Source organism: Tachysurus vachellii, chromosome 14, assembly GCF_030014155.1.
Source record: "Tachysurus vachellii isolate PV-2020 chromosome 14, HZAU_Pvac_v1, whole genome shotgun sequence".
NCBI lineage: Eukaryota > Metazoa > Chordata > Actinopteri > Siluriformes > Bagridae > Tachysurus > Tachysurus vachellii.
In genome coordinates, this window is record NC_083473.1 from 11530701 (window position 1) to 11554588 (window position 23888).

At 39.1% G+C, this 23888-nt stretch overlaps 1 protein-coding gene across 1 annotated transcript; it reads right to left on the reverse strand.

Annotated features, from left to right (window-relative positions):
- Positions 1-1723: 1723 nt before the first annotated feature.
- On the reverse strand, positions 1724-23654 carry ptprja (protein tyrosine phosphatase receptor type Ja). The gene is made up of 29 exons (XM_060887363.1): positions 23507-23654; positions 23155-23415; positions 22663-22923; positions 22319-22579; positions 21580-21840; positions 21228-21488; positions 20737-20997; positions 20393-20653; positions 19663-19923; positions 18926-19186; positions 18574-18834; positions 18082-18342; positions 17740-18000; positions 13684-13944; positions 9215-9457; positions 8644-8919; positions 8329-8481; positions 8022-8220; positions 7792-7910; positions 7114-7201; positions 6693-6737; positions 6393-6561; positions 6173-6263; positions 5966-6039; positions 5521-5655; positions 5105-5221; positions 4133-4293; positions 3772-3907; positions 1724-3637 (listed from the first exon to the last, which is right to left on the reverse strand). Exons 1-29 carry the CDS (start codon positions 23640-23642, stop codon positions 3515-3517), a joined length of 5658 nt encoding a protein of 1885 aa, XP_060743346.1. The 5' UTR covers positions 23643-23654; the 3' UTR covers positions 1724-3514.
- Positions 23655-23888: the final 234 nt, after the last annotated feature.

Genomic DNA, 23888 nt, shown 5'->3' on the forward strand with positions numbered 1-23888 from the left:
GAATGCCTTAGTTCCAAAAAAAATGTTTTGATAATGACTGCCATTGGGACTGGCATTTAGCTGGGTCTGACTCTGAAGGCCATAGCATATGATATACATCATCTTTATCCACCTTTATCAAGTGGTATTTCTGTAAAATACCCCCCGGCAAAACATAGCAACTGGAACCCTTTATTTAAGAGTCAACCATTTAGACCTGTATAATTATTAGTGTATTTCACATGGATTTGCAAACTTGTCAGCTACATGGTGAAGGATGAGTCATCTGTGTGTTCTCGACTCATCTCTGTAAACTACTGCCTGTGGTTTTTACACCATTATTCTCAGTTTCTTTTTTCATGCACTGCAGTCCTATTATAATAATCAATCTTGATGCAGTTGTTAACAGTATATTCCTGTTAACTGTCTGATCACAAACTGCACTGACCTCACAGTCACAGTTACTCTTCTGTTTTTCCTTTCCTTTCCTTACAAACAAACATCTCAGTCACCGAATGTACATTTTTTCAGCCACAATTTTCAACCCTATATACTGACATCTTTCCCATAGCTCTAAATATAATTGTCACTTTATTCACTGTCCCTATAGAAATAATAGCAAATTCAGCGTTTTTGTGACTGACACTACACTTGCAGCATTTTAATAATTAACTCTCGTTCAAAGACATTTTTCTTGCCATCCCAACCTGAAAGAAACTCTCTTGGCTAGCTCAGCATTTTTATACACACCACAACACATGGAAAGATGTTAATGTTTCTTCATTTATTTATTAGGGGCTTCCTTTAATTTTTCACCTGTATGTATGTGGTGCATGCATAAGCTTATGGTATGACATTCATTCATTCATTCATTTTCTACCGCTTATCCAAACTATTCTCGGGTCATGGGGAGCCTGTGCGTCATTGGGCATCAAGGCAGGATACACCCTGGACGGAGTGCCAACCCATCGCAGGGCACACACACACACTCTGATTCACTCACGCACTCACACACTACGGGCAATTTTCCAGAGATGCCAATCAACCTACCATGCATGTCTTTGGACCGGGGGAGGAAACCGGAGTACCCGGAAGAAACCCCCGAGGCACGGGCAGAACATGCAAACTCCACACACACAAGGCGGAGGTGGGAATCAAACCCCCAATCCTGGAGGTGTGAGGCGAACGTGCTAACCACTAAGCCAGCATGCCCCCCATGGTATGACATATTGAATCAAATTGTTATTAATCCTTTTAGATGTGATAATTGTTTATAGATTTTGCTGATGAATAGGTCAGAGTTAGACCCATTATACACTCTGGCTCTATGATAAATCCAGCCACAGCATATCTACTTGTTCACAATTATCTTTGACACATACTGCTTTATTAACCCAGTTTCCTTTCTTTTTTCTCTCTATTTAATGACTACTACATTTCTGCTATCTGGAATCAGCCAATATAAGAGGCAGCAATTTAGCACTTTTGACTCACATATCTAATATAACACAACTAGAGCAAGCTTAGTTCATACATGTAATGTACAGTACAGCAATCATGAACAGAAACGAGCCTTCATGTTAATTAATTGGCACAAAATAAATGAAAGGTTAAGTCTTTTCCAAAAAGAAAATCTACAGAATTATTAACATTGCTGATCCATCACTGGGTGTTACAATCTTAAAAAAAAAGTGAATTAATAAGAAAATTCTGTCATACTTAAATAAACTTTCAAGACACAATCTGACAGGTTTACCACATTTATTGACACATTTTTTTAAATCGATAACCAAAATATGTTTGGCAGAAAAGAAAACAAAGAAAGTAGGGTATGAATAAAGCAATTACAATATTTCTATGTAAATAATAAAAAAATCTCCATTGCAAAACTAAACATCTTTAATTTAACAAAATTTTAAAAATATACATCCGGTAGAAAGTTACATTCACCTTGAACCAATAAATCTCTATACATACATATATAAAATAATAAAATATTGCACAAGCCTGATTAAATCATATAACAGTAGAGAAAGAATTCAGCCATCACAGACTCATTACTAGAGCCTAATAAATGAATTATATATATAGACAATTAAACAATGCAAATGCATTTCAGCGCTGAACAAAAATAACATGAACATACGAATGTACATTGCAGTACCTTTGCATTACAAGTTTGATCCTACAGTAACAGAGAAAGATTCTATGCTAATTCATGCTTTTTATATCCTCAATAAACTTGTGCATCTCTTGTGTCAGACACTCTTAGAAAATGTGACAGCAAAATGCATGGGTACAGATTCTCAGGTTTTTACTTCAAGCAACTAAAGAGCGCCCCTGGTGTTTTTCAGCATGGTCTCATGAAATTTTGTTTCTCGACCCATGTGATAGAAAATCATGAAGAGTCTGTTCAGTAAATTCACCTAGTATGTTGAATTAATTCTAAACATTTAGTGCATACCTGTCTGAGTAGTCTGAACATACTTCAACAAACACGTCCTGTGTTTTCTTAATGTATTTTCATGTGCAACATGTGATATGACTATGATTTATCTAAACCTCTACACCTTCTGAGCAAAATTTAGACCTTTTTTTAGTTTTAGACTAAATCATTCTGATTCCCACAGAAACCTATAGTTCTGAGAGTTGTAGCCCTGAGGTCTCGTGTGGATGTTCTAACATTTTCTCGAACCTAGAAGTCAAGTTTTTTCCACACTGGATGAAAGACATCACTATTTGAAGGCATGATAACTTCATAACACACACATTGCTTTTAACTTATAACTATTCAGTGCTTTCATCTTTTCATTGACCAGGAATACTTCATATACACTCTATAAATGTGTTATCCACTGATTATATGTAATGCATTATAGTCTGGATGAAGGTTTTAAATAAAGTTACAAAATATTAGAAACCTTCGGTATGGTTTCAAATAAAGACCCCCATGGCCATAACGTCCCATGGAATGGTGACTACACTACGGCTATTTATCTCTAAAGCCCAGCATGTTCTGTAACAGAACATAACACATTCTGCAACTTTAAAGTGAGCAAAAGCCACAAAATTGTCACAGAAAAATCCATTTAATAACTGATGAAACAAAATGCCCAGTGTGAGTACAAATATGTGCCTAAAAATTGTACAGTGTGTAAAAGTTTGGAAGAAAAAAAACAAGTAGAAAAGCAAAAACAAAGCTCACATTTCACATTACATTATTTTCATACAGTATATATCTTAGGTATTTTTTAGATTTCTTCATAATTTAAGAGGTACACATTTATGAAGAATATTATCTAAGTAAAGTTTTTGCTGCCTTACAATCTAGGGTAAAGAATGAATAAGCATTTTAACTTAAGTTAAAGCATACCTCATAAATAGATTTGTCAGTGAACAGCAATATTGTTTTGATATCCAGTTAAATAATAAAATGGCTCATGCTGATTTTAAAAAATCCTACATAATTTCCCTGTCATTCTGATCCCAAGCTAAATGTCACCTGGAAGCCATTTCTGCTTGAAGCCTTCATTCTTCATCGTTGCACATTCTGATAGATAGAGAATGCTGCTGCATTCTGGTAAATTAGGTCCACATTGGTTCCCATTCTGGATTTAATTATGTCAGAGGCACACTGATTCAAGAACACGTATTGGTCCTGTGGAATGAAAACAACAAATTATAAGGCAGAAATAATGTAAAGCTGACAAAATTCATTTGTGACAATTGATTATGGTTCTAAGCTCTAAGTATAAGTAAATAAATGTAGGTGAAGTCTTTTTTGTGTCATACCTCAGTCTGAACCATTAGTGGTCTGTGCATACGCATGTCATAGATAATTCCATAAATGTCTACCATGCTTTCCCTCTCAATTTGAAAGGTCAGGTGATCGACAGCAATAAAAGTCCCAGTCCTCCCCACACCGGCACTGCAATGAATGAATAATTTGAGTTTAGGCAAAGATTCATCTACAAAATGCAGTATCAACACCTAATTTATTTCAGATGAAATACCTAAATTTACTCTGTATTAGGTTTGATTATCTTATTAATGTTTGTGAAGTTAGAATAGAGCCTTCATTTTCTACACAAATCACTGAGATATCTCTTTTGGAAATGCATCTTTTTAAAAATGTGATGAGTGTGAAGCGTACCTGCAGTGCACTACAGCTGGAGCATTATGGGAAAAGTTGTCCATGTGCTCTCTGACCAGGTGTCGGAAGTTAATGAGCACCTCTGTGGTCTCTGGAACGCCGTGATCGGGCCAGGCCGTGAAATGGAATTGTCGAACATGCCTTGTCTCTGCTGTTTTCACCTGAGGGAATAATCTAATTTACTTCTTAGATGTTGCTATTCTTAAAGCAAAGAGAACAAGACTGTGTGGGATAATTGGCCGGTGTTTAATATAAAGAACACATGATCAAAGAAAATGGTTATTAGCTCACTCCATTCCGCTCTAATAAGTGAATTTTGAAAATATGCATTAAAAAAAACTTGTGCAGAAAAGTCAGTAATAAACAAACAAAAAAAAAACAACACACAGACAAATAAACAAAAAAAAGCTCTTAGCCATTGTTATCATTTTTGTCTTTCATGTATTTTTAGTTTCTAGAGAATAGTTGCTAGTTTCCTTGCTGATTATCAGTAGCATTAGCATTATAGTCTCCTTGTGACCACGACCCAACTTGTATAGATAGTTATTAATAGCCCCAGCTGCTTCTACTTATCCTTTTAAAATCCCCTTAAATTTTCAGAGCTTCTAAATGTGCTACTTGTAAACATTATGTAGCAGACATTTCACTAGATTTTACAGACTAAATGATGCTTTATGACAGCATCTGTGCTCTGTGGTCAGTGTGATTCTGCCCTTGACCTGTTACTGGACAGATTTATTTACTGAATAACTGTGAAAAAAAATGTGCTGTTCCTAATAAAAATGGACAGTGAGATTATGCAAAATGCCTAAAGCCCAAGATTTTATTAATGTGCGAACAAAAGGCCTTATTTTTTATTGTACTGTATAGAAACACAGGCTCACATTTTCTGATTTTTATTTCTAAATTGTTTAAAATGACCAAACAATTTAGAAAAGAAACCCAATTCTAATATATGAGAGTGTATCTCACATTCTTGACGGTGAAGTCCCTTATAGTCCAGTCTTCCAATTCAATTTCTGATGATGTTGTCACAAGGATATTGTTGTACAGCTTGGCTTCTGGTGGCCAGTATTTCTCACATTTAACCTGTAAAAGAACAAAAAATGTAAACAAAACATTCAATGTCCTATTCATCACTGTATTTAATTCCTATACCCTGTTTCAACTTAACTTGCTGCTTTATAAGGACTAGAAGAGATCATAAGCCATTAAACAACTGGAGCTGAAAGCCTTGCGTAATTGTACCACCAATAATGAGTGAAAATCCATCATACCAAAACTGATAAAGCCACCAAACCTTCAGTTTTTCATTACTCACTGTGACTGAGCTGTTCTGCAGTTACTGTATTGCTAATCATAACAAACAAATGAAGCACTAAACTCACACGTCCTTGCTCATAGCACTTGGTCAGCATGACTATGGTATGGCAATTCTTTTCCCAGATCATTCTCCAGAACTCATTCACAGTAGCTGGTAGTGGTCCCTGAGCTGCTATGTACTCCTTCTTACTGTTGTAACCCTGAAGAAACACATTTCATATATAAATTGTATATAAATTCATATATAAATTGCATGGGTGTTAAACAAACCCCAAACAAACATTTTATATCTGTATTGACATCTTTGATTAATGCATGCTTTAGAAGAAAGAGTGCAATAAATTAAAATGCAAATCCATGAATGTTTTGTTAAACATATAAAAAAAAAGTCAAAAATATTGGCTCCATGTTCAGAGTTCATTGTTAATTCCCTTTATAATCACTAAAAGACATACATTTATTAACTTGCATAGCCACATTTCCCTTAACACAATGTGAACGTCAACTCACTGAAATATAGTTTGCGTTGATGTAGTCATCGTAGGGGTTGCCATGTACTGACAATTTAACTCTTGAAGAATCATCTAAAAAAATGATTACATTCAAATTTCCAGTTTGTACATACATATTTCCAGTTTGTAACTTCACCTACTTGTGCTGCCAGAACTAACAGTAATAAAAATAATAATTAACAGGGTACTAAGAGTCTATACTTACAAGGTAGTACATTATTGTAGCGATTCTTCCCCTTGTTCTCCATGGCAAGGGCACTATTCTTGGTCTGAGCTGTTCCAACAACCTTAAGGTCCTACAAAAGAAAATAATGCAATTTTTTTTCAACAAAAGCACATATTCTATATAAAATTTCTTTCTGAAATATTCCCAATTTTGACTCCACAAAAAAATTCCATTTATATTATTTAGAGCATTATTGCACCTCATATTGTTCAGCAAAGCCACAGTTGGAATCTAACTGCTGTTTTTTAAAATATGCCTCAAAGTCCTCCACCCTCACAGGAATGCTTCTGCAAATTACAAAAAAGTGGAAACAATTGCGCCAATGACACTTGATGGACATAAATGGATTCATAAATGCTGTAGACAAACATTTTTTAAAGGAGTATTACTTACATTTTAGATCTGCGTGAAAAAAGAGAAATAATGTTAGATTTTTGATAGAATTCCTTGCTGTTACAATAAATGTTACAAAAACAAATATAGTAACAAAAAAAATCACCTTAAGTTGTTGACAGGAATATCTGTATACGCCTTTGTATTTCGTCTAAGAAAAAAGAAGACAGTGAAGCTAATCAAAAGAAACAGTGCATGAGAGACTATTGCTGTCGGATTCAGTTGGAGAGGTACAACATCCTGGCTGTCTCACGGACACAATAGCAATAATTGTTGTTACGTTTTTACTTTTTTTCACACAAAACCATAAAGAAATACAAGGCACAATGGCTTCCCAAAGGATGGTTTTGCTGCACTGAAAACGAAAAGGTGGTGCTAATGTTGAATCAACTGTCTGTAAGTAACAGGACCTTAAATTACATCTTACAGAAATCTTAATACTAAGACACCCTAAAATTACCTCACGCCCCTTTTTAAAATGTTGAAATCTAAACATTATCTGGTTTTACCTCATATGAGTTGCTCACCTTTTTTGAACGACGAGGAAAATGACGGCGATGATCAAGAGAATAACAATGGGCAAAAGCACCCCCAAAATAATTGCAACAGGATTTGCTGTAGGGAGTTCAATTTGAAGATGAGGGATTAATCAAAATACAGAGAAGTCACAGGGATCAAAAATATGTGATTGCAATGGAACAGGGTTCCTAATTATCTTGGGCTCAAAAGTAAGCTGTTATGATCACACAGTGTTTATCAAAACCATTGACTTGTTTTACCAGCAGAGGGCTCACAGACAGCAGCTAAACACAGAGTTATACTGTAATACTCTACACAAAAAAACAACAACAGCAAAATGACTAATCTTACTACCATCTTGATGTGATAAGAATGTAATTAACACTGAATGATATCTTGTTTTTTATTCCTTGCAGTTTAGCAAGACTGGAATCTCATCCGACTCTAAACTCTTCATGCTTATTAGAATATTAAGCCATGTTCCTTGGACTTTAATGCATCTTTGCACATTTTTGCTTTGTGGACTGTGTTGATACAATCATCATATATAAATATATCAACAAAGGTACACACAACAATATACATTCTTCCATTAAATGATTATCTTTAAGATATGAAACTTCTGTTTCATAAATCTGCATAATATAAGATGTTTAAGATAATATAAGAAATGTAAGTTGATTTACATGTTTGGTCTAATGGTTTAGCAGTATCTTTGGCAAAAGGTGTCATAGAGTAGATTGATTTCTGGATGTCCACAAGTCCGTTATTGATTTCCAGGTAGGTAAAGAAAACCAAAGCTACCCTGCAGAGAGACAATAGGATTAGCTGTAAATAATGTGATTAACTATTACTTCAAACTTTGAATAAACTTTATTAAACTTAATAAACTTTTAATAGTTTTCTCAAGCATTACCTGTATTCCTGATTATCCAGAGGTCCGTTTATATATTCTGTATTATTGAGCATATCTGAGTAATTACCAATGACAACCGTAATCATGTTGCTTCTGGTATTTTTATTTTCATTTAATTTTAAAACTGTGAGATAAGCCTTGGTCTTCTCTTTCTGCCAGTCTCTATAGGTAATTTGTAGGGAACTCCTGGAGATGTTACCTGAAATTATATTCAAGACATTCTTGTTGTAACAAATAACAAGGTTGCATCCTTCTAAGCTCATTAAAAAATCCTCAAAGCTGATTAAAAAATGGAAAGAAATCCTACTTTGAGGGTCAGGTGACAGCAGAACACCGTAGGCTTCAATTGGTCCATTAGTAGCATTCAGAAGGCTGGCACTGAATTGTAGATTTATTACACTCTGGCTTTCTGGAATGACTTCTATTGTTACGTCTTCTGACTTACTGGGAACTGGTGGCTCTTTAAAGATAGAGTTCAAAAGTGCACTTTATTATTTTCTATCATGCATCAAGAGAAAAGTCTATACAAGTTATCAGTCATGTTAGATATACAGGGTTATTAATGTGAGCTCTTCACTATAAGCTTTAGACAACACAATATGAAAATAGTTAAATCACATGCCTGTAATGCCTGTTCTGCAGTTAATGACCTTTGTGCCATTCTCACCACATCCAATGGTTGAAATAGTCAAATTGTAAGTGGTGAAGTATTGGAGGTTTTTAGAATAATTGTGGTTACAGACATTAGTGCAAGGTGGAATGAAGTCACTGGTTGTTGAACTGAGACCAATGTTGAATCCTTCATAGTTGCCTGGAGGATTCCACCATGTTAAGTTCAGCAACGCTGTTGCACTGCGATTTGTTCCTTCACAGATTATTTCAGAGACAGGACTTGCACCTTGAGGAATCAGATATTTACTAGATTAGAAAAATTTAACAAGAATACAAATATTTCAATTTCAATATTGTTAATCAGACTGAACACTTTACAAATCATTTGAATGATACTCAAAATGAGAGAGTGATTAAAAACACTTTCTTTGAGGGTACATACACACAGGGGTTTACAGTAATCATCAGGTGCTTGGGAACATTTTTTTTTACAATAACCTATAATAAGGTTATAACATGTATGCTCAAAAGTGTCTAAACACCCTCACATTTACTCTCACATTTATTCATGTGAAACTTACCTGTGCAAGTGGAAATATTAACCAGGGATCCTTCTGTTTTATTATCAGCAGCAACAGCTGATACTGCAAATGTGTAATTTGTTCCAGGTTCTAGATTAGTGATGTTAAATGCAGTTTCAGAAGTTATGTTGTTTATCCAATGCACTCTAAAAAAAGACCACTGTCCTGAAGGTGCACCCCATTCAAGAGCCATGGATTCTGTTGTCACTTCAGAGAATACCAGATTTCTTACAGTGTCTGGCTCTGTGGGAAGAGTTGTGTGTTAAAGAAGACAAAAAAGATATAAAAAGAAGAATAAACTCTGGATGTTACATGTCAAAAAAAAAAGGAACAAACAAAGCTTACATGACAAATATTTTGTTTAATAGTTCAGTAAATGTGCCGTTATATACCTCAGTAGCTGAGATTAAAAAATAAGTCTCGGATTTTATAGCAAGTCTCACTGGTATAGTCTGCATTTTAAAGTAATTACTCCTGTGTTATATTTACAATTTGTGTGATTTCAGAAGCTATAAAATGATCAACATGACCCTGCTTACTGTCTGCCTGCTCCACCCAGCCCTCATCCACCCATCAAAACACAGTACACATGTTCAAATCCAGAAAGCTGCTAAAAGGTAAGAGTAATTTAAAATAGTGAATTATTATAAATCATGATTGACTAATTATAAGGTTAAATGAATACTGTTACAGGTCATGTTTATTTCTTCCAGTGTTGTATAAAGTACTAGAAAGCAATACTTGAGTAAAAGTACAAGTATCCTGCTAGAAAAAGACATTAGTAGAAGTGAAAGTTACCTTTTAGAATATTACTCAAGTCTTAAAGTATCTGATATATATTGTACTTAAGTATCAAAAGTAATTTTCTGATATTTAATGTACTTAAGTATTTGAAGTAAAAGTAAAAAGTAAAATTTCTGTGATTTTTGGTAGGCATAAGAGGCACTTCATCCGGTAGGAAGAATCTTTCATTCCAATGTACAGAAACATTTCTTGCAAATACGGCCACGGGTGTAAAATGTTTTCTTCTTCACCCTGTTCACCACTATCGTCGGGGTGGTCGTCTACAACAGGGGCGGCCAACCCGCGGCTCCCGAGTCGCATGCGGCTCTTTGCCCGGTTTCATGCGGCTCTTATGTTCATATCGAAGTTTGGATTTGTGTCTTTTTAATATGCATGTTCGCTTCGCTTGAGTTCAATACGGTAATTTTGTCAAACGCGCATATGAGTGGGATGAAAATACCTCAAAGTTACCCAGTAGGAGCAAGATCATTTGAGTAAACAATTTGTGTCAAGTACGCTCTTAAAATGGCAGGGGAAAAAAAGGTGATGTTCATATGTGCCCATGTGTATAATGTGGCTCTTTGCGGTAACACGGTAAAAAATGTGGCTCTTGGTCTCTGGACTGGTTGGCCACCCCCTGGTCTACGATAACGGGAGGTCCTCCGATAGGTGCTTTCACGGTTTCAGTTGTGCTTCCGCCTCCTTTAGCAATATTATGCTGAAATAGAGCGTGCGGAGCTGTGTAATGCAATCTACAGCAGGAGCAGTGATTCGCCAAACCTCCCTTATTGCAGTCGCACACATTTCTTCTGATTTTATTTTGTAGTTACGAAGATGTTTATTGGAAATATAACGGAGTAAAAGTATACATTTTATCTAGGAAATGTAGTGGAGTAAAAGTGAAAGTTGACATAAATTTAAATAGCGAAGTAAAGTACAGATACAGTACGTGAAATTTCTACTTAAGTACAGTAACGAAGTATTTGTACTCCGTTACATTACAACACTGATTTCTACTAACACAGGGTTCCCACTCTTTTTCAGAATCATTTTCCAGGACTTTTCCAGGACATTTCAAATTTAGGAAAAAAGACAAGGATCACAGATTCACGGCCTAAAGTAGTATGTTCTTCTCTCCAGAAGTCTTAAAAACAACGTACACTTTATGGCTATTACTTAACTATAAAATTAGAAAAACACCAGATACACACACAGCTCTTTCAAACGAGTCATTCAAAATACGTATTCATTTAGGAATAAAGAAAATGACGGTATTTATGACGGTATTCACTTTCACAAACGATTCGTTAATAAATGCATATTCAAAGAAACGCCATAGTATGTTGCTAAAAACGTTCTGCTCCGGCTTTGTTTGGAACTACTATGGTTAGTGAAGGATAGAAAGGAAGTCACTTAACTTCTTGTTTAGTGAACTGTTGCAAAAATCAATATCACATTAGCAAACGTGTTTAAGTTTATATAAGTAAACCTATTACATATTACCGGCCTTCGCCTTATGTTTACAACACTAGTCTGTGCTGCACTTTGAGCATGCAAATAATTGTTCAGTGTATGATTCGCTGTGCATCACGTCAGTAGAATATCTAATTTTGACTTCTTATATCGCCTTATATAAAACAGGTTTGGGGACTGTGTGGATGGATTACTTTTAAAGACATTTGTCATGTGAATGAAATTTCAACATTTATAAAATAAAAAGACTGCACATATTATAATACCCTTTCCTTTCTCAGGCCAATGCCGTCATGCATGCTTTAGTTTGCTGTGCATTTAACTTGCACATGATATTTAGATTAACAAGGTTAATATAACCTGCTTACCCGTCACCATTTGCTGAAAACCTTTGAGCACTTAAACCATTCCTAGCACCTGAAACCGCCAACACAAGACAGCGTCATCCATCACAGCGAGATTAAACAGCATAACAAAAAACCCGTCAAAACTCAGCGTCCCTGAACAGAGCGCTTTCTGTTACTAACGTTAATTTTTTCGACCAGTTGTAAACTGTTCTTTAAATGATAAAGAACATTTAAAAATAATAATTTTCCAGGACAACAAGATTTTTTCCAGGACAATTTAAGTTTTCTCTCATTTTCCATGTGTTTTCCAGGACTGGAACATTGGTCATTAATTTTCCAGGATTTCCAGGTTTTCCAGGACGCGTGGGAACCCTGTAACAGTTTATGTGAATTCATACGAAAAATGAATATGCAGGCTTTACCCCCGACTCCACAAGGCTAAAGCTGGATATTGTGAGGACTCTGCCCGGACTCTGGCCACGTGCACTTGTTTATGTTTCTCGTCACGTGTCTGCTCCGCCTTCGACTGCTCCTCCCTGTCATCACACCTGATCCTTATTGTTCTCATTGTCTTGTGTATTTAACTGTGCCGCGTTGCTTTGGGCAGCGCGGCATCTACTGTGGTTTGTCCTGTCTTTAGTCTGCGTCCTGTTTCATGTTTTCAGTTATTAAACCCTGTTTTGATTTATGCTATCCTGCGTTTGGGTCCGCTCTGTTTCGTGTTCATGACAGCTATCCAGCAAATTGTTCACTTTGATTTCTATTAGTACCCTTGCTTCAGGAGAATCTGTGGGTACTCACATCCACTTTATTAGAAATACCCATACACCTGCTCATTCATGCAATTTCTTTATCAGGCCATCAAGTGGCAGGACAATGCAATTAAAAAAATCAAATGCAAAATCATACAGAAAAAGCTTCAGATAAGTTCCCATCAAAAGGAGTGATGGTGGCCGTGGGTTTGTAACCCGCAACGTTACAAATAGAAAAAAAAAGTAATATGAAGGTAAGGTTACATTGAATGTTGTGCCACTAAATGGCAGGCTCTGTAAAGTCAAGACAATTCAAATAAACAATGCCAAGTTCTTTTTTTCATCAAATGAGTATAAATAATACATTTCTATAACATACTTGTATAGACTGAAAGACCAATTGCTTCTCCTTCTGTTTTATTATCTGCAGCAACTGCAAACACTTTAAATGTGTATCTGACTCCAGGACTGAGATCAGTAATGTTAAAGAAAGTGTTTCTGGTTGTTGAATTCATTGTTATGTTGTCATTACTCCACTGTACATTAAAGAAAAATCTTTCTCCTATTGGTTGAGTCCAGATCAGAAATAATGATCTTGTTGTAATGTTAGTCACTGTGAGGTTTTTTGGAACATCAGGTTCTTTGCGTACAGGTTAGAAGCCTTCATGTTAGTAAGTGACAAAAATCAAAATGAAACAGACAACTAATAACAAATTTCATGACTTCAATCGACTTCAATAACCACTGAATTATGGACAGGGTCAAACTGGATCTGATGCCAATGCAGGAAGAAAACGAGTAGAAAATGGAAATAAACTCATTGTGGGATGCAACTCAACTCTAGGGCACCATGTACAAAACCATTCACCGACAGAGGCAATTTACATTAGCTACTCAATCCCCTGCATAAATATAGGAGATGACTATGAACAGATGAACCTAGAAAATAGCCCCATAATTACACTAGGAAACATTTTGAGAAACTCCACAAGACAGGAACCTGAATACAGCATGGAACTGTGGATACCATGCAATGCAACCTGCAGCACAACCATGCTGCCTTCAAACCAAATTATTTATGATATTTAGGCAATATTTCTAACTCATGTCTTACTTGTGTAGGCAGAAACGCTGCTGAAATTTCCTTCTGTTCTATTATCTGCAGCAACTGCAAACACTTTGAATGTGTACTGTACTCCAGGACTGAGATCAGTAATGTTAAAGAAAGTGTTTCTGGTTGTTGAATTCATAGTTATGTTGTCATTACTCCACTGTACTTTAAAGAAAAATCTTTCTCCTATTGGTTGAGTCCAGATCAGAAACAATGAGCTTGTTGTAATGTTAGTCACTGTGAGGTTTTTTGGAACATCAGGTTCTGTGAGTACAGGTTAGAAGCCATCATGTTAGGAAGTGACAAAACTCAAAACAGCTAATAAATTTCATGCCTTCAATCGACCATTAACTACTTAATCCTGGACATGGTCACAGTGGATCTGAAGCCTATGCAGGGAAAAAAACGAGATGAAGATGGGAATAAACTCTTGTTGCAATGCTACTCAACTCTAAGGCACCATGTACACAGACACATTAAAAGACAGAGGAAGTTTGGACCTCTCCTTGAACCGACACCTTATTGTGGTTTAGGGGTTTGCATGCCTGAATGATCCTAGGAGCTATGTTGTCTGGGGCTTTCTGCCCCTGGTAGGGTCTCCCAAGGCAAACAGGTACTGGGTGACGGGCCAGATAAAGAGCGGTTCAAATCCCCCTTTTGAGGAACATAAAATCAAGGTCCGTGACATCGCCCTGTATGGCTCAACCAGGGCCCCACCCTGGAGCCAGGTCCGGGGTTGGGGCTCGCATGCGAGCACCTGGTGACCGGGTCTTACCCCACAGGGCCCAGCCGGGCTTCTTCTGTGGGCCCACCACCTGCAGGAGGGGCTGTAAGGGGCCGGTGCATTGTGGATTGGGTGGCAGTCGAAGGCGGGGGCCTCAGTGACCCAATCCCCAGAAACGGAATCTGGCTCTAGGCACATGGAATGTCACCTCGCTGGGGGAAGGAGCCTGAGCTGGTGCAGGAGGTTGAGAGATACCGAATAGAGATATTTGGGCTCGCCTCCATGCACAGCTCCGGCTCTGGAACCCAACTCCTTGAGAGAGGCTGGACTCTTTACTACTCTGGAGTTGCCCACAGTGAGAGGTGGCGGGCTGGTGTTGGCTTGCTCATAGCCCCCCAGCTCAGCCGCCATGTGTTGGAGTTCACCCCGGTGAACGAGAGGGTCGTTTCCCTGCGCTGCCGGGTCGGGGATAGGTCTCTCACTGTTATTTGCGCTTATGGGCCAAATGGCAGTGTAGAGTACCCGACCTTCTTGGTGTCTCTGGGAGGGGTGCTGGAAAGTTCTCCGACCGGGGACTCTGTCGTTATACTGGGGGACTTCAACGCTCACGTGGGCAGCGACAGTGACACCTGAAGGGGAATGATTGGGAGAAACGCCCCCCCCCGACCTGAACCCGAGTGGTGTTCTGTTATTGGACTTCTGTGCTAGCCAGTTTGTCCATAACGAACACCATGTTCAAGCATAAGGGTGTCCATCAGTGCATGTGGCACCAGGACACCCTAGGTCGGAGGTCGATGATCGACTTTCTGGTTGTTTCATCTGACCTCCGGCCGTATGTCTTGAACACTCGGGTAAAGAGAGTGGCGGAGCTGTCAACTGATCACCACCTGGTGGTGAGTTGGATCCGATGGCTGGGGAGGAAGTTGGACAGACTTGGCAGACCCAAACGTACTGTGAGGGTCTGCTGGGAACGTTCGGCAGAGTCTCCAGTCAGAGAGATCTTCAACTCCCACCTCCGGCAGAACTTCAACCAGATCCCGGGGGAGGTTGGAGACATTGAGTCAGAGTGGACCATGTTCTCCACCTCCATTGTCGACGCGGCCGCTCGGAGCTGTGCCCGTAAGGTCTCCGGTGACTGTCATGGTGGCAATCCCTGAACCTGGTGGTGGACCCCGGAAGTAAGGGATGCCGTCAAGCTGAAGAAGGAGTCCTATCGAGCCTGGTAGGCTCGGGGGACTCCGGAGGCAGCTGATAGGTACCAGAAGGCCAAGAGAACTTCAGCCCGGATGGTTGTGGAGGCAAAAACCCGGGTCTGGGAGGAGTTCGGTGAGGCCATGGAGAAGGACTATAGGTCGGCCTAGAAGAAATTCTGGCAAACTGTCCGGCACCTCAGGAGGGGGAAGCAGTGCCCTGCACATACTGTTTACAGCGGGTGTGGGACTCTGCTGACTTCGACTGGGGAGATCCTCGGACGGTGGAAGGAGTACTTCGAGGATCTCCTCAAATCCACCGACATGTCTTCCACTTAGGAAGCAGTGGCCGAGCGCTCAGTTGTGGACTCGTCGATCCCCCAAGCTGAGGTCACTGAGGTAGTTGAGAAGCTTCTCGGTGGCAAAGCACCGGGGGTGGATGAGATCCGCCCTGAGTACCTCAAGTCTCTGGATGTTGTGGGGCTGTCTTGGTTGACACACCTCTGCAACATCGCATGGCAGCTGGGAACAGTGCCTCTGGACTGGCAGACTGGGGTGGTGGTCCCTCTGTTTAAGAAGTGGGACCGGAGGGTGTGTTCCAACTACAGGGTGATCACACTCCTCAGCCTCCCCAGAAAAGTCTATGCCAGGGTACTGGAGAGGAGAATTCGGCCGATAGTCGAACCTCGGATTCAGGAGGAACAATGAGGTTTTCGTCCCAGTCATGGAACACTGGCCATCTCCATACCCTCGCCAAGTTGCTGGAGGGTTCATGGGAGTTTGCCCAACCAGTCCACATGTGCTTTGTGGATCTGGAGAAGGCATTCGACTGTGTCCCTCGTGGCGACCTGTGGGGGGTGCTCTGGGAGTATGGGGTCCGGGGCCCTCTGCTAAGGGCTGTCCGGTCCCTATATGACCAGAGCAGGAGTTTGGTTCACTTTGCCGGCAGTAAGTCAGACTTGTTCCCGGTGCATGTTGGACTCATTATTTATATGGACAGAATTTCTAGGCGCAGTCAGGGGCTGGAGGGAGTCCGGTTTCTGGACCACAGGATTTCGTCTCTGCTTTTTGCAGATAATGTTGTCCTGTTGGCTTCATCAAATCAGGACCTTCAGCGTGCACTGGGACGGTTTGCAGCCGAGTGTGAAGCGGCAGGGATGAGAATCAGCACCTCCAAGTCCGAGGCCATGGTTCTCAGTCTGAAAAGGGTGGCTTGTCCCCTTCAGGTCGGTGGAGAGCTCCTGCCTCATGTGGAGGAGTTTAAGTATCTTGGGGTGTTGTTCACGAGTGAGGGAAGTACGAAGCGGGAGATCGACAGGCGGATCGGTGTATCCTCTGCAGTGATGTGGTCGATATACCGGACTGTTGTGGTGAAGAGAGAGCTGAGCGGCAAGGTGAAGCTCTCTATTTGCCAGTCGATCTACGTTCCTACCCTCACCTATGGTCATGAACTTTGGGTCATGACCGAAAGGACAAGATCCCGGATACAGGCGGCTGGAATGAGTTTCCTCCATAGGGTGGCTGGGTGCTCCCTTAGAGATAGGGTGAGGAGCTCGGTCACTCGGGAGGAGCTCAGAGTAGAGTCGTTGCTCCTTCACATCGAGAGGAGTCAGCTGAGGTGGCTCGTGCATCAGTTCCGGATGCCTCCTGGGCGCCTCCCTGGGGAGGTGTTCTGGGCATGTCCAACCGGGAGGAGGCCTCGGGGAAGACCTAGGACACGCTGGAGGGACTATGTCTCTCGGCTGGCCTGGGAACGCCTGGGTATTCCCCCAGAAGAGCTGGAGGAAGTGTCTGGGAAGAGGGAAGTCTGGGCGTCTCTGCTAAGACTGCTGCCCCCGCGACTTGACCCCGGATAAGTGGCAGAAGATGGATGGATGGATGGATGGATGGATGGATGGAAAGAGGGAAATTTGGATTTGCCAGTCAATCCACTGGCATGAATTTGGGAGGTGAGTATAAACAAATAAACCTAGAAAATAGCCCCATAAATACATTAGGAAACATGTTGAGAAACTCCACAAAGACAGGAACCTGAATACATTATGAAACTGTGGATACCATGCAATGCACGCTGCAGCACCACCGTGCTGCCTTCAAACCAAATTAATTATGATATTCAGGCAATATTTCTAACTCATGTCTTACTTGTGTAGGCAGAAACGCAGCTGTAATTTCCTTCTGTTGTATTATCAGCAGCAACTGTAAACACTTTGAATGTGTACTGTACTCCAGGAGTCAGATTATTTATGTTAATGCTGGTGATTTCAGTAGTCTCATTGACTGTCGTATTGAAATTCTCATATTTGATTACATAATGGGACATTTCCCCCATTGCTTCAGTCCACTGCAGTAATATAGAGGTGGTTGTAACATTAACTGCTGTGAGGTTGCTAACAGTGCCAGGCTCTGTGAAGGCAAAAAAGTCCATTAAAACATAGCTTTAGTGTATTTCCTCATTAGAGGAGAACATGATTCTCTATAACATACTTGTATAGACTGAAAGACCAATTGCTTCTCCTTCTGTTATATTATCTGCAGCAACAGCAGATATCAGGAAGGTGTAACTGACTCCAGGACTGAGATCAGTAATGTTAAAGAAAGTGTTTCTGGTTGTTGAATTCATTGTTATGTTGTCATGACTCCACTGTACTTTAAAGAAAAATCTTTCTCCTATTGGTTGAGTCCAGTTCAGAAACAATGAGCTTGTTGTAATGTCAGTCACTGTGAGGTTTTTTGGAACATCAGGTTCTGTGAGTACAGGTTAGAAGCCTTCATGTTAGTAAGTGTCAAAAATCAAAACAGCTAATAACAATTTTCATGCCTTCAATCGACCACAACAAATACTTAATCCTGGACAGGGTCAAACTGGATACAGCATGGAACTGTGGATACCATGCAATGCAACCTGCAGCACCATCATGCTGCCTTCAAACCAAATTATTTATGATATTTAGGCAATATTTCTAACTCATGTCTTACTTGTGTAGGCAGAAACGCAGCTGTAATTTCCATCTGTTGTATTATCAGCAGCAACTGCAAACACTTTGAATGTGTACTGTACTCCAGGAGTCAGATTATTTATGTTAATGCTGGTGATTTCAGTAGTCTCATTGACTGTCGTATTGAAATTCTCATATTTGATTACATAATGGGAAATTTCCCCCATTGCTTCAGTCCACTGCAGTAATATAGAGGTGGTTGTAACATTAGCTGCTGTGAGGTTGCTAACAGTGTCAGGCTCTGTGAAGGCAAAAAAGTCCATTAAAACATATAGCTTTAGCTTAAAAATGTATTTCCACATTAGAGGAGAACATAATTCTCTATAACATACTTGTATAGACTGAAAGACCAATTGCTTCTCCTTCTGTTTTATTATCTGCAGCAACAGCAGATATCAGGAAGGTGTATCTGACTCCAGGACGGAGATCAGTAATGTTAAAGAAAGTGTTTCTGGTTGTTGAATTCATTGTTATGTTGTCATGACTCCACTGTACTTTAAAGAAAAATCTTTCTCCTATTGGTTGAGTCCAGATCAGAAATAATGAGCTTGTTGTAATGTTAGTCACTGTGAGGTTTTTTGGAACATCAGGTTCTGTGAGTACAGGTTAGAAGCCTTCATGTTAGGAAGTGACAAAAATGAAAATGAAACAGACAACTAATAACAAATTTCATGACTTTAATCAACTTCAATTACCACTGAATTATGGACAGGGTCAAACTGGATCTGACACCAATGCAGGGAAAATACAAGTAGAAAATGGAAATAAACACTTTGTGGGATGCAACTCAACTCTAGGGCACCATGTACACAACCATTCACTGACAGAGGCAATTTACATTAGCTACTCAATCCCCTGCATGAATATACAGTAGGAGATGATTATGAACAGATGAACCTAGAAAATAGCCCCATAAATACACTAGGAAACATTTTGAGAAACTCCACAAGACAGGAACCTGAATACAGCATGGAACTGTGGTTACCAAGCAAAGCAACCTGCAGCACCACCATGCCGCCTTCAAACCAAATTATTTATATTTAGGCAATATTTCTAACTCATGACTTACTTGTGTAGGCAAAAACGCAGCTGTAATTTCCTTCTGTTTTATTATCTGCAGCAACTGCAAACACTTTGAATGTGTACTGTACTCCAGGACTGAGATCAGTAATGTTAAAGAAGGTGTTTCTGGTTGTTGAATTCATAGTTATGTTGTCATGACTCCACTGTACTTTAAAGAAAAATCTTTCTCCTATTGGTTGAGTCCAGTTCAGAAACAATGAGCTTGTTGTAATGTCAGTCACTGTGAGGTTTTTTGGAACATCAGGTTCTGTGAGTACAGGTTAGAAGCCATCATGTTAGGAAGTGACAAAAATCAAAACAGCTAATAACAAATTTCATGCCTTCAATCGACTTCATTAACTACTTAATCCTGGACATGGTCACAGTGGCTCTGAAGTCTATGCAGGTAAAAAAACGGATGAAGGTGGAAATAAACTCTTGTTGCGATGCTACTCAACTCTAAGGCACCATGTACACAGACACATTAAAAGACAGAGGCAATTTAGATTTGCCAGTCAATCCACTGGCATGAATTTGGGAGGAGAGTATAAGAAAATAAACCTAGAAAATAGCCCAATAAATGCATTAGGAAACATGTTGAGAAACTCCACAAAGACAGGAACCTGAATACATCACAGAACTGTGGATACCATGCAATGCAACCTGCAGCACCATCATGCTGCCTTCAAACCAAATTAATTATGATATTCTGCCAATATTTCTAACTCATGTCTTACTTGTGTAGGCAGAAACGCAGCTGTAATTTCCTTCTGTTGTATTATCAGCAGCAACTGTAAACACTTTGAATGTGTACTGTACTCCAGGAGTCAGATTAGTTATGTTAATGCTGGTGATTTCAGTAGTCTCATTGACTGTCGTATTGAAATTCTCATATTTGATTACATAATGGGAAATTTTCCCCATTGCTTCAGTCCACTGCAGTAATATAGAGGTGGTTGTAACATTAACTGCTGTGAGGTTGCTAACAGTGCCAGGCTCTGTGAAGGCAAAAAAGTCCATTAAAACTTATAGCTTTAGTGTATTTCCTCATTAGAGGAGAACATAATTCTCTATAACATACTTGTATAGACTGAAAGACCAATTGCTTCTCCTTCTGTTATATTATCTGCAGCAACAGCAGATATCAGGAAGGTGTAACTGACTCCAGGACTGAGATCAGTAATGTTAAAGAAAGTGTTTCTGGTTGTTGAATTCATTGTTATGTTGTCATGACTCCACTGTACTTTAAAGAAAAATCTTTCTCCTATTGGTTGAGTCCAGTTCAGAAACAATGAGCTTGTTGTAATGTCAGTCACTGTGAGGTTTTTTGGAACATCAGGTTCTGTGAGTACAGGTTAGAAGCCTTCATGTTAGGAAGTGACAAAAATCAAAACAGCTAATAACAATTTTCATGCCTTCAATCGACCACATCAAATACTTAATCCTGGACAGGGTCAAACTGGATACAGCATGGAATGTGGATACCATGCAATGCAACCTGCAGCACCATCATGCTGCCTTCAAACCAAATTATTTATGATATTCAGGCAATATTTCTAACTCATGTCTTACTTGTGTAGGCAGAAACGCAGCTGTAATTTCCATCTGTTGTATTATCAGCAGCAACTGCAAACACTTTGAATGTGTACTGTACTCCAGGAGTCAGATTATTTATGTTAATGCTGGTGATTTCAGTAGTCTCATTGACTGTCGTATTGAAATTCTCATATTTGATTACATAATGGGAAATTTCCCCCATTGCTTCAGTCCACTGCAGTAATATAGAGGTGGTTGTAACATTAAATGCTGTGAGGTTGCTAACAGTGTCAGGCTCTGTGAAGTCAAAAAAGTCCATTAAAACATATAGCTTTAGCTTAAAAATGTATTTCCTCATTAGAGGAGAACATTATTCTCTATAACATACTTGTATAGACTGAAAGACCAATTGCTTCTCCTTCTGTTATATTATCTGCAGCAACAGCAGATATCAGGAAGGTGTAACTGACTCCAGGACTGAGATCAGTAATGTTAAAGAAAGTGTTTCTGGTTGTTGAATTCATTGTTATGTTGTCATTACTCCACTGTACTTTAAAGAAAAATCTTTCTCCTATTGGTTGAGTCCAGTTCAGAAACAATGAGCTTGTTGTAATGTTAGTCACTGTGAGGTTTTTTGGAACATCAGGTTCTGTGAGTACAGGTTAGAAGCCATCATGTTAGGAAGTGACAAAAATCTAAATGAAACAGACGACTAATAACAAATTTCATGACTTCAATCGACTTCAATAACCACTGAATTATGCACGGGGTCAAACTGGATCTGACACCAATGCAGGAAAAACAAAACGAGTAGAAAATGGAAATAAACTCTCTGTGGGATGCTACTCAACTCTAGGGCACCATGTACAAAACCATTCACAGACAGAAGCAATTTAGATTTGCCAGTTAATCCACTGGCATGAATTTGGGAGGTGAGTATAAACAAATAAACCTAGAAAATAACCCCATAAATACATTAGGAAACATGTTGAGAAACTCCACAAGACAGGAACCTGAATACAGTATGGAACTGTGGATGCCATGCAATGCAACCTGCAGCACCACCATGCTGCCTTCAAAATAAATTATTTATGATATTCTGGCAATATTTCTAACTCATATCTTACTTGTGTAGAGAGAAACGCAGCTGTTATTTCCTTTTGTTTTATTATCTGCAGCAACTGCAAACACTTTGAATGTGTACTGTACTCCAGGAGTCAGATTATTTATGTTAATGCTGGTGATTTCAGTAGTCTCATTGACTGTCGTATTGAAATTCTCATATTTGATTACATAATGGGAAATTTCCCCCATTGCTTCAGTCCACTGCAGTAATATAGAGGTGGTTGTAACATTAACTGCTGTGAGGTTGCTAACAGTGTCAGGCTCTGTGAAGTCAAAAAAGTCCATTAAAACATATAGTTTTAGTGTATTTCCTCATTAGAGGAGAACATAATTCTCTATAACATACTTGTATAGACTGAAAGACCAACTGCTTCTCCTTCTGTTATATTATCTGCAGCAACAGCAGATATCAGGAAGGTGTAACTGACTCCAGGACTGAGATCAGTAATGTTAAAGAAAGTGTTTCTGGTTGCTGAATTCATTGTTATGTTGTCATGACTCCACTGTACTTTAAAGAAAAATCTTTCTCCTATTGGTTGAGTCCAGTTCAGAAACAATGAGCTTGTTGTAATGTCAGTCACTGTGAGGTTTTTTGGAACATCAGGTTCTGTGAGTACAGGTTAGAAGCCTTCATGTTAGTAAGTGTCAAAAATCAAAACAGCTAATAACAATTTTCATGCCTTCAATCGACCACATCAAATACTTAATCCTGGACAGGGTCAAACTGGATACAGCATGGAGCTGTGGATACCATGCAATGCAACCTGCAGCACCATCATGCTGCCTTCAAACCAAATTATTTATGATATTCAGGCAATATTTCTAACTCATGTCTTACTTGTGTAGGCAGAAACGCAGCTGTAATTTCCATCTGTTGTATTATCAGCAGCAACTGCAAACACTTTGAATGTGTACTGTACTCCAGGAGTCAGATTATTTATGTTAATGCTGGTGATTTCAGTAGTCTCATTGACTGTCGTATTGAAATTCTCATATTTGATTACATAATGGGAAATTTCCCCCATTGCTTCAGTCCACTGCAGTAATATAGAGGTTGTTGTAACATTAAATGCTGTGAGGTTGCTAACAGTGTCAGGCTCTGTGAAGTCAAAAAAGTCCATTAAAACATATAGCTTTAGCTTAAAAATGTATTTCCTCATTAGAGGAGAACATAATTCTCTATAACATACTTGTATAGACTGAACGACCAATTGCTTCTCCTTCTGTTATATTATCTGCAGCAACAGCAGATATCAGGAAGGTGTATCTGACTCCAGGACTGAGATCAGTAATGTTAAAGAAAGTGTTTCTGGTTGTTGAATTCATTGTTATGTTGTCATTACTCCACTGTACTTTACGGGGTCAAATGATCTGCGCACACCAATGCAGGAAAAACAAAACGAGTAGAAAATGGAAATAAACTCTCTGTGGGATGCTACTCAACTCTAGGGCACCATGTACAAAACCATTCACAGACAGAAGCAATTTAGATTTGCCAGTTAATCCACTGGCATGAATTTGGGAGGTGAGTATAAACAAATAAACCTAGAAAATAACCCCATAAATACATTA

Coding starts and splice junctions, on each gene's coding strand:
- ptprja (XM_060887363.1), bottom strand. CDS start 23,642: ATGAATTCAACAACCAGAAACACTTTCTTTAACATTACTGATCTCAGT. Junction 20,654..20,736: donor TGGTCTTTCAGTCTATACAA/GTATGTTATAGA, acceptor TTGCCTTCACAG/AGCCTGGCACTGTTAGCAAC. Junction 19,187..19,662: donor CTGCGTTTTTGCCTACACAA/GTAAGTCATGAG, acceptor CTGTACTCACAG/AACCTGATGTTCCAAAAAAC.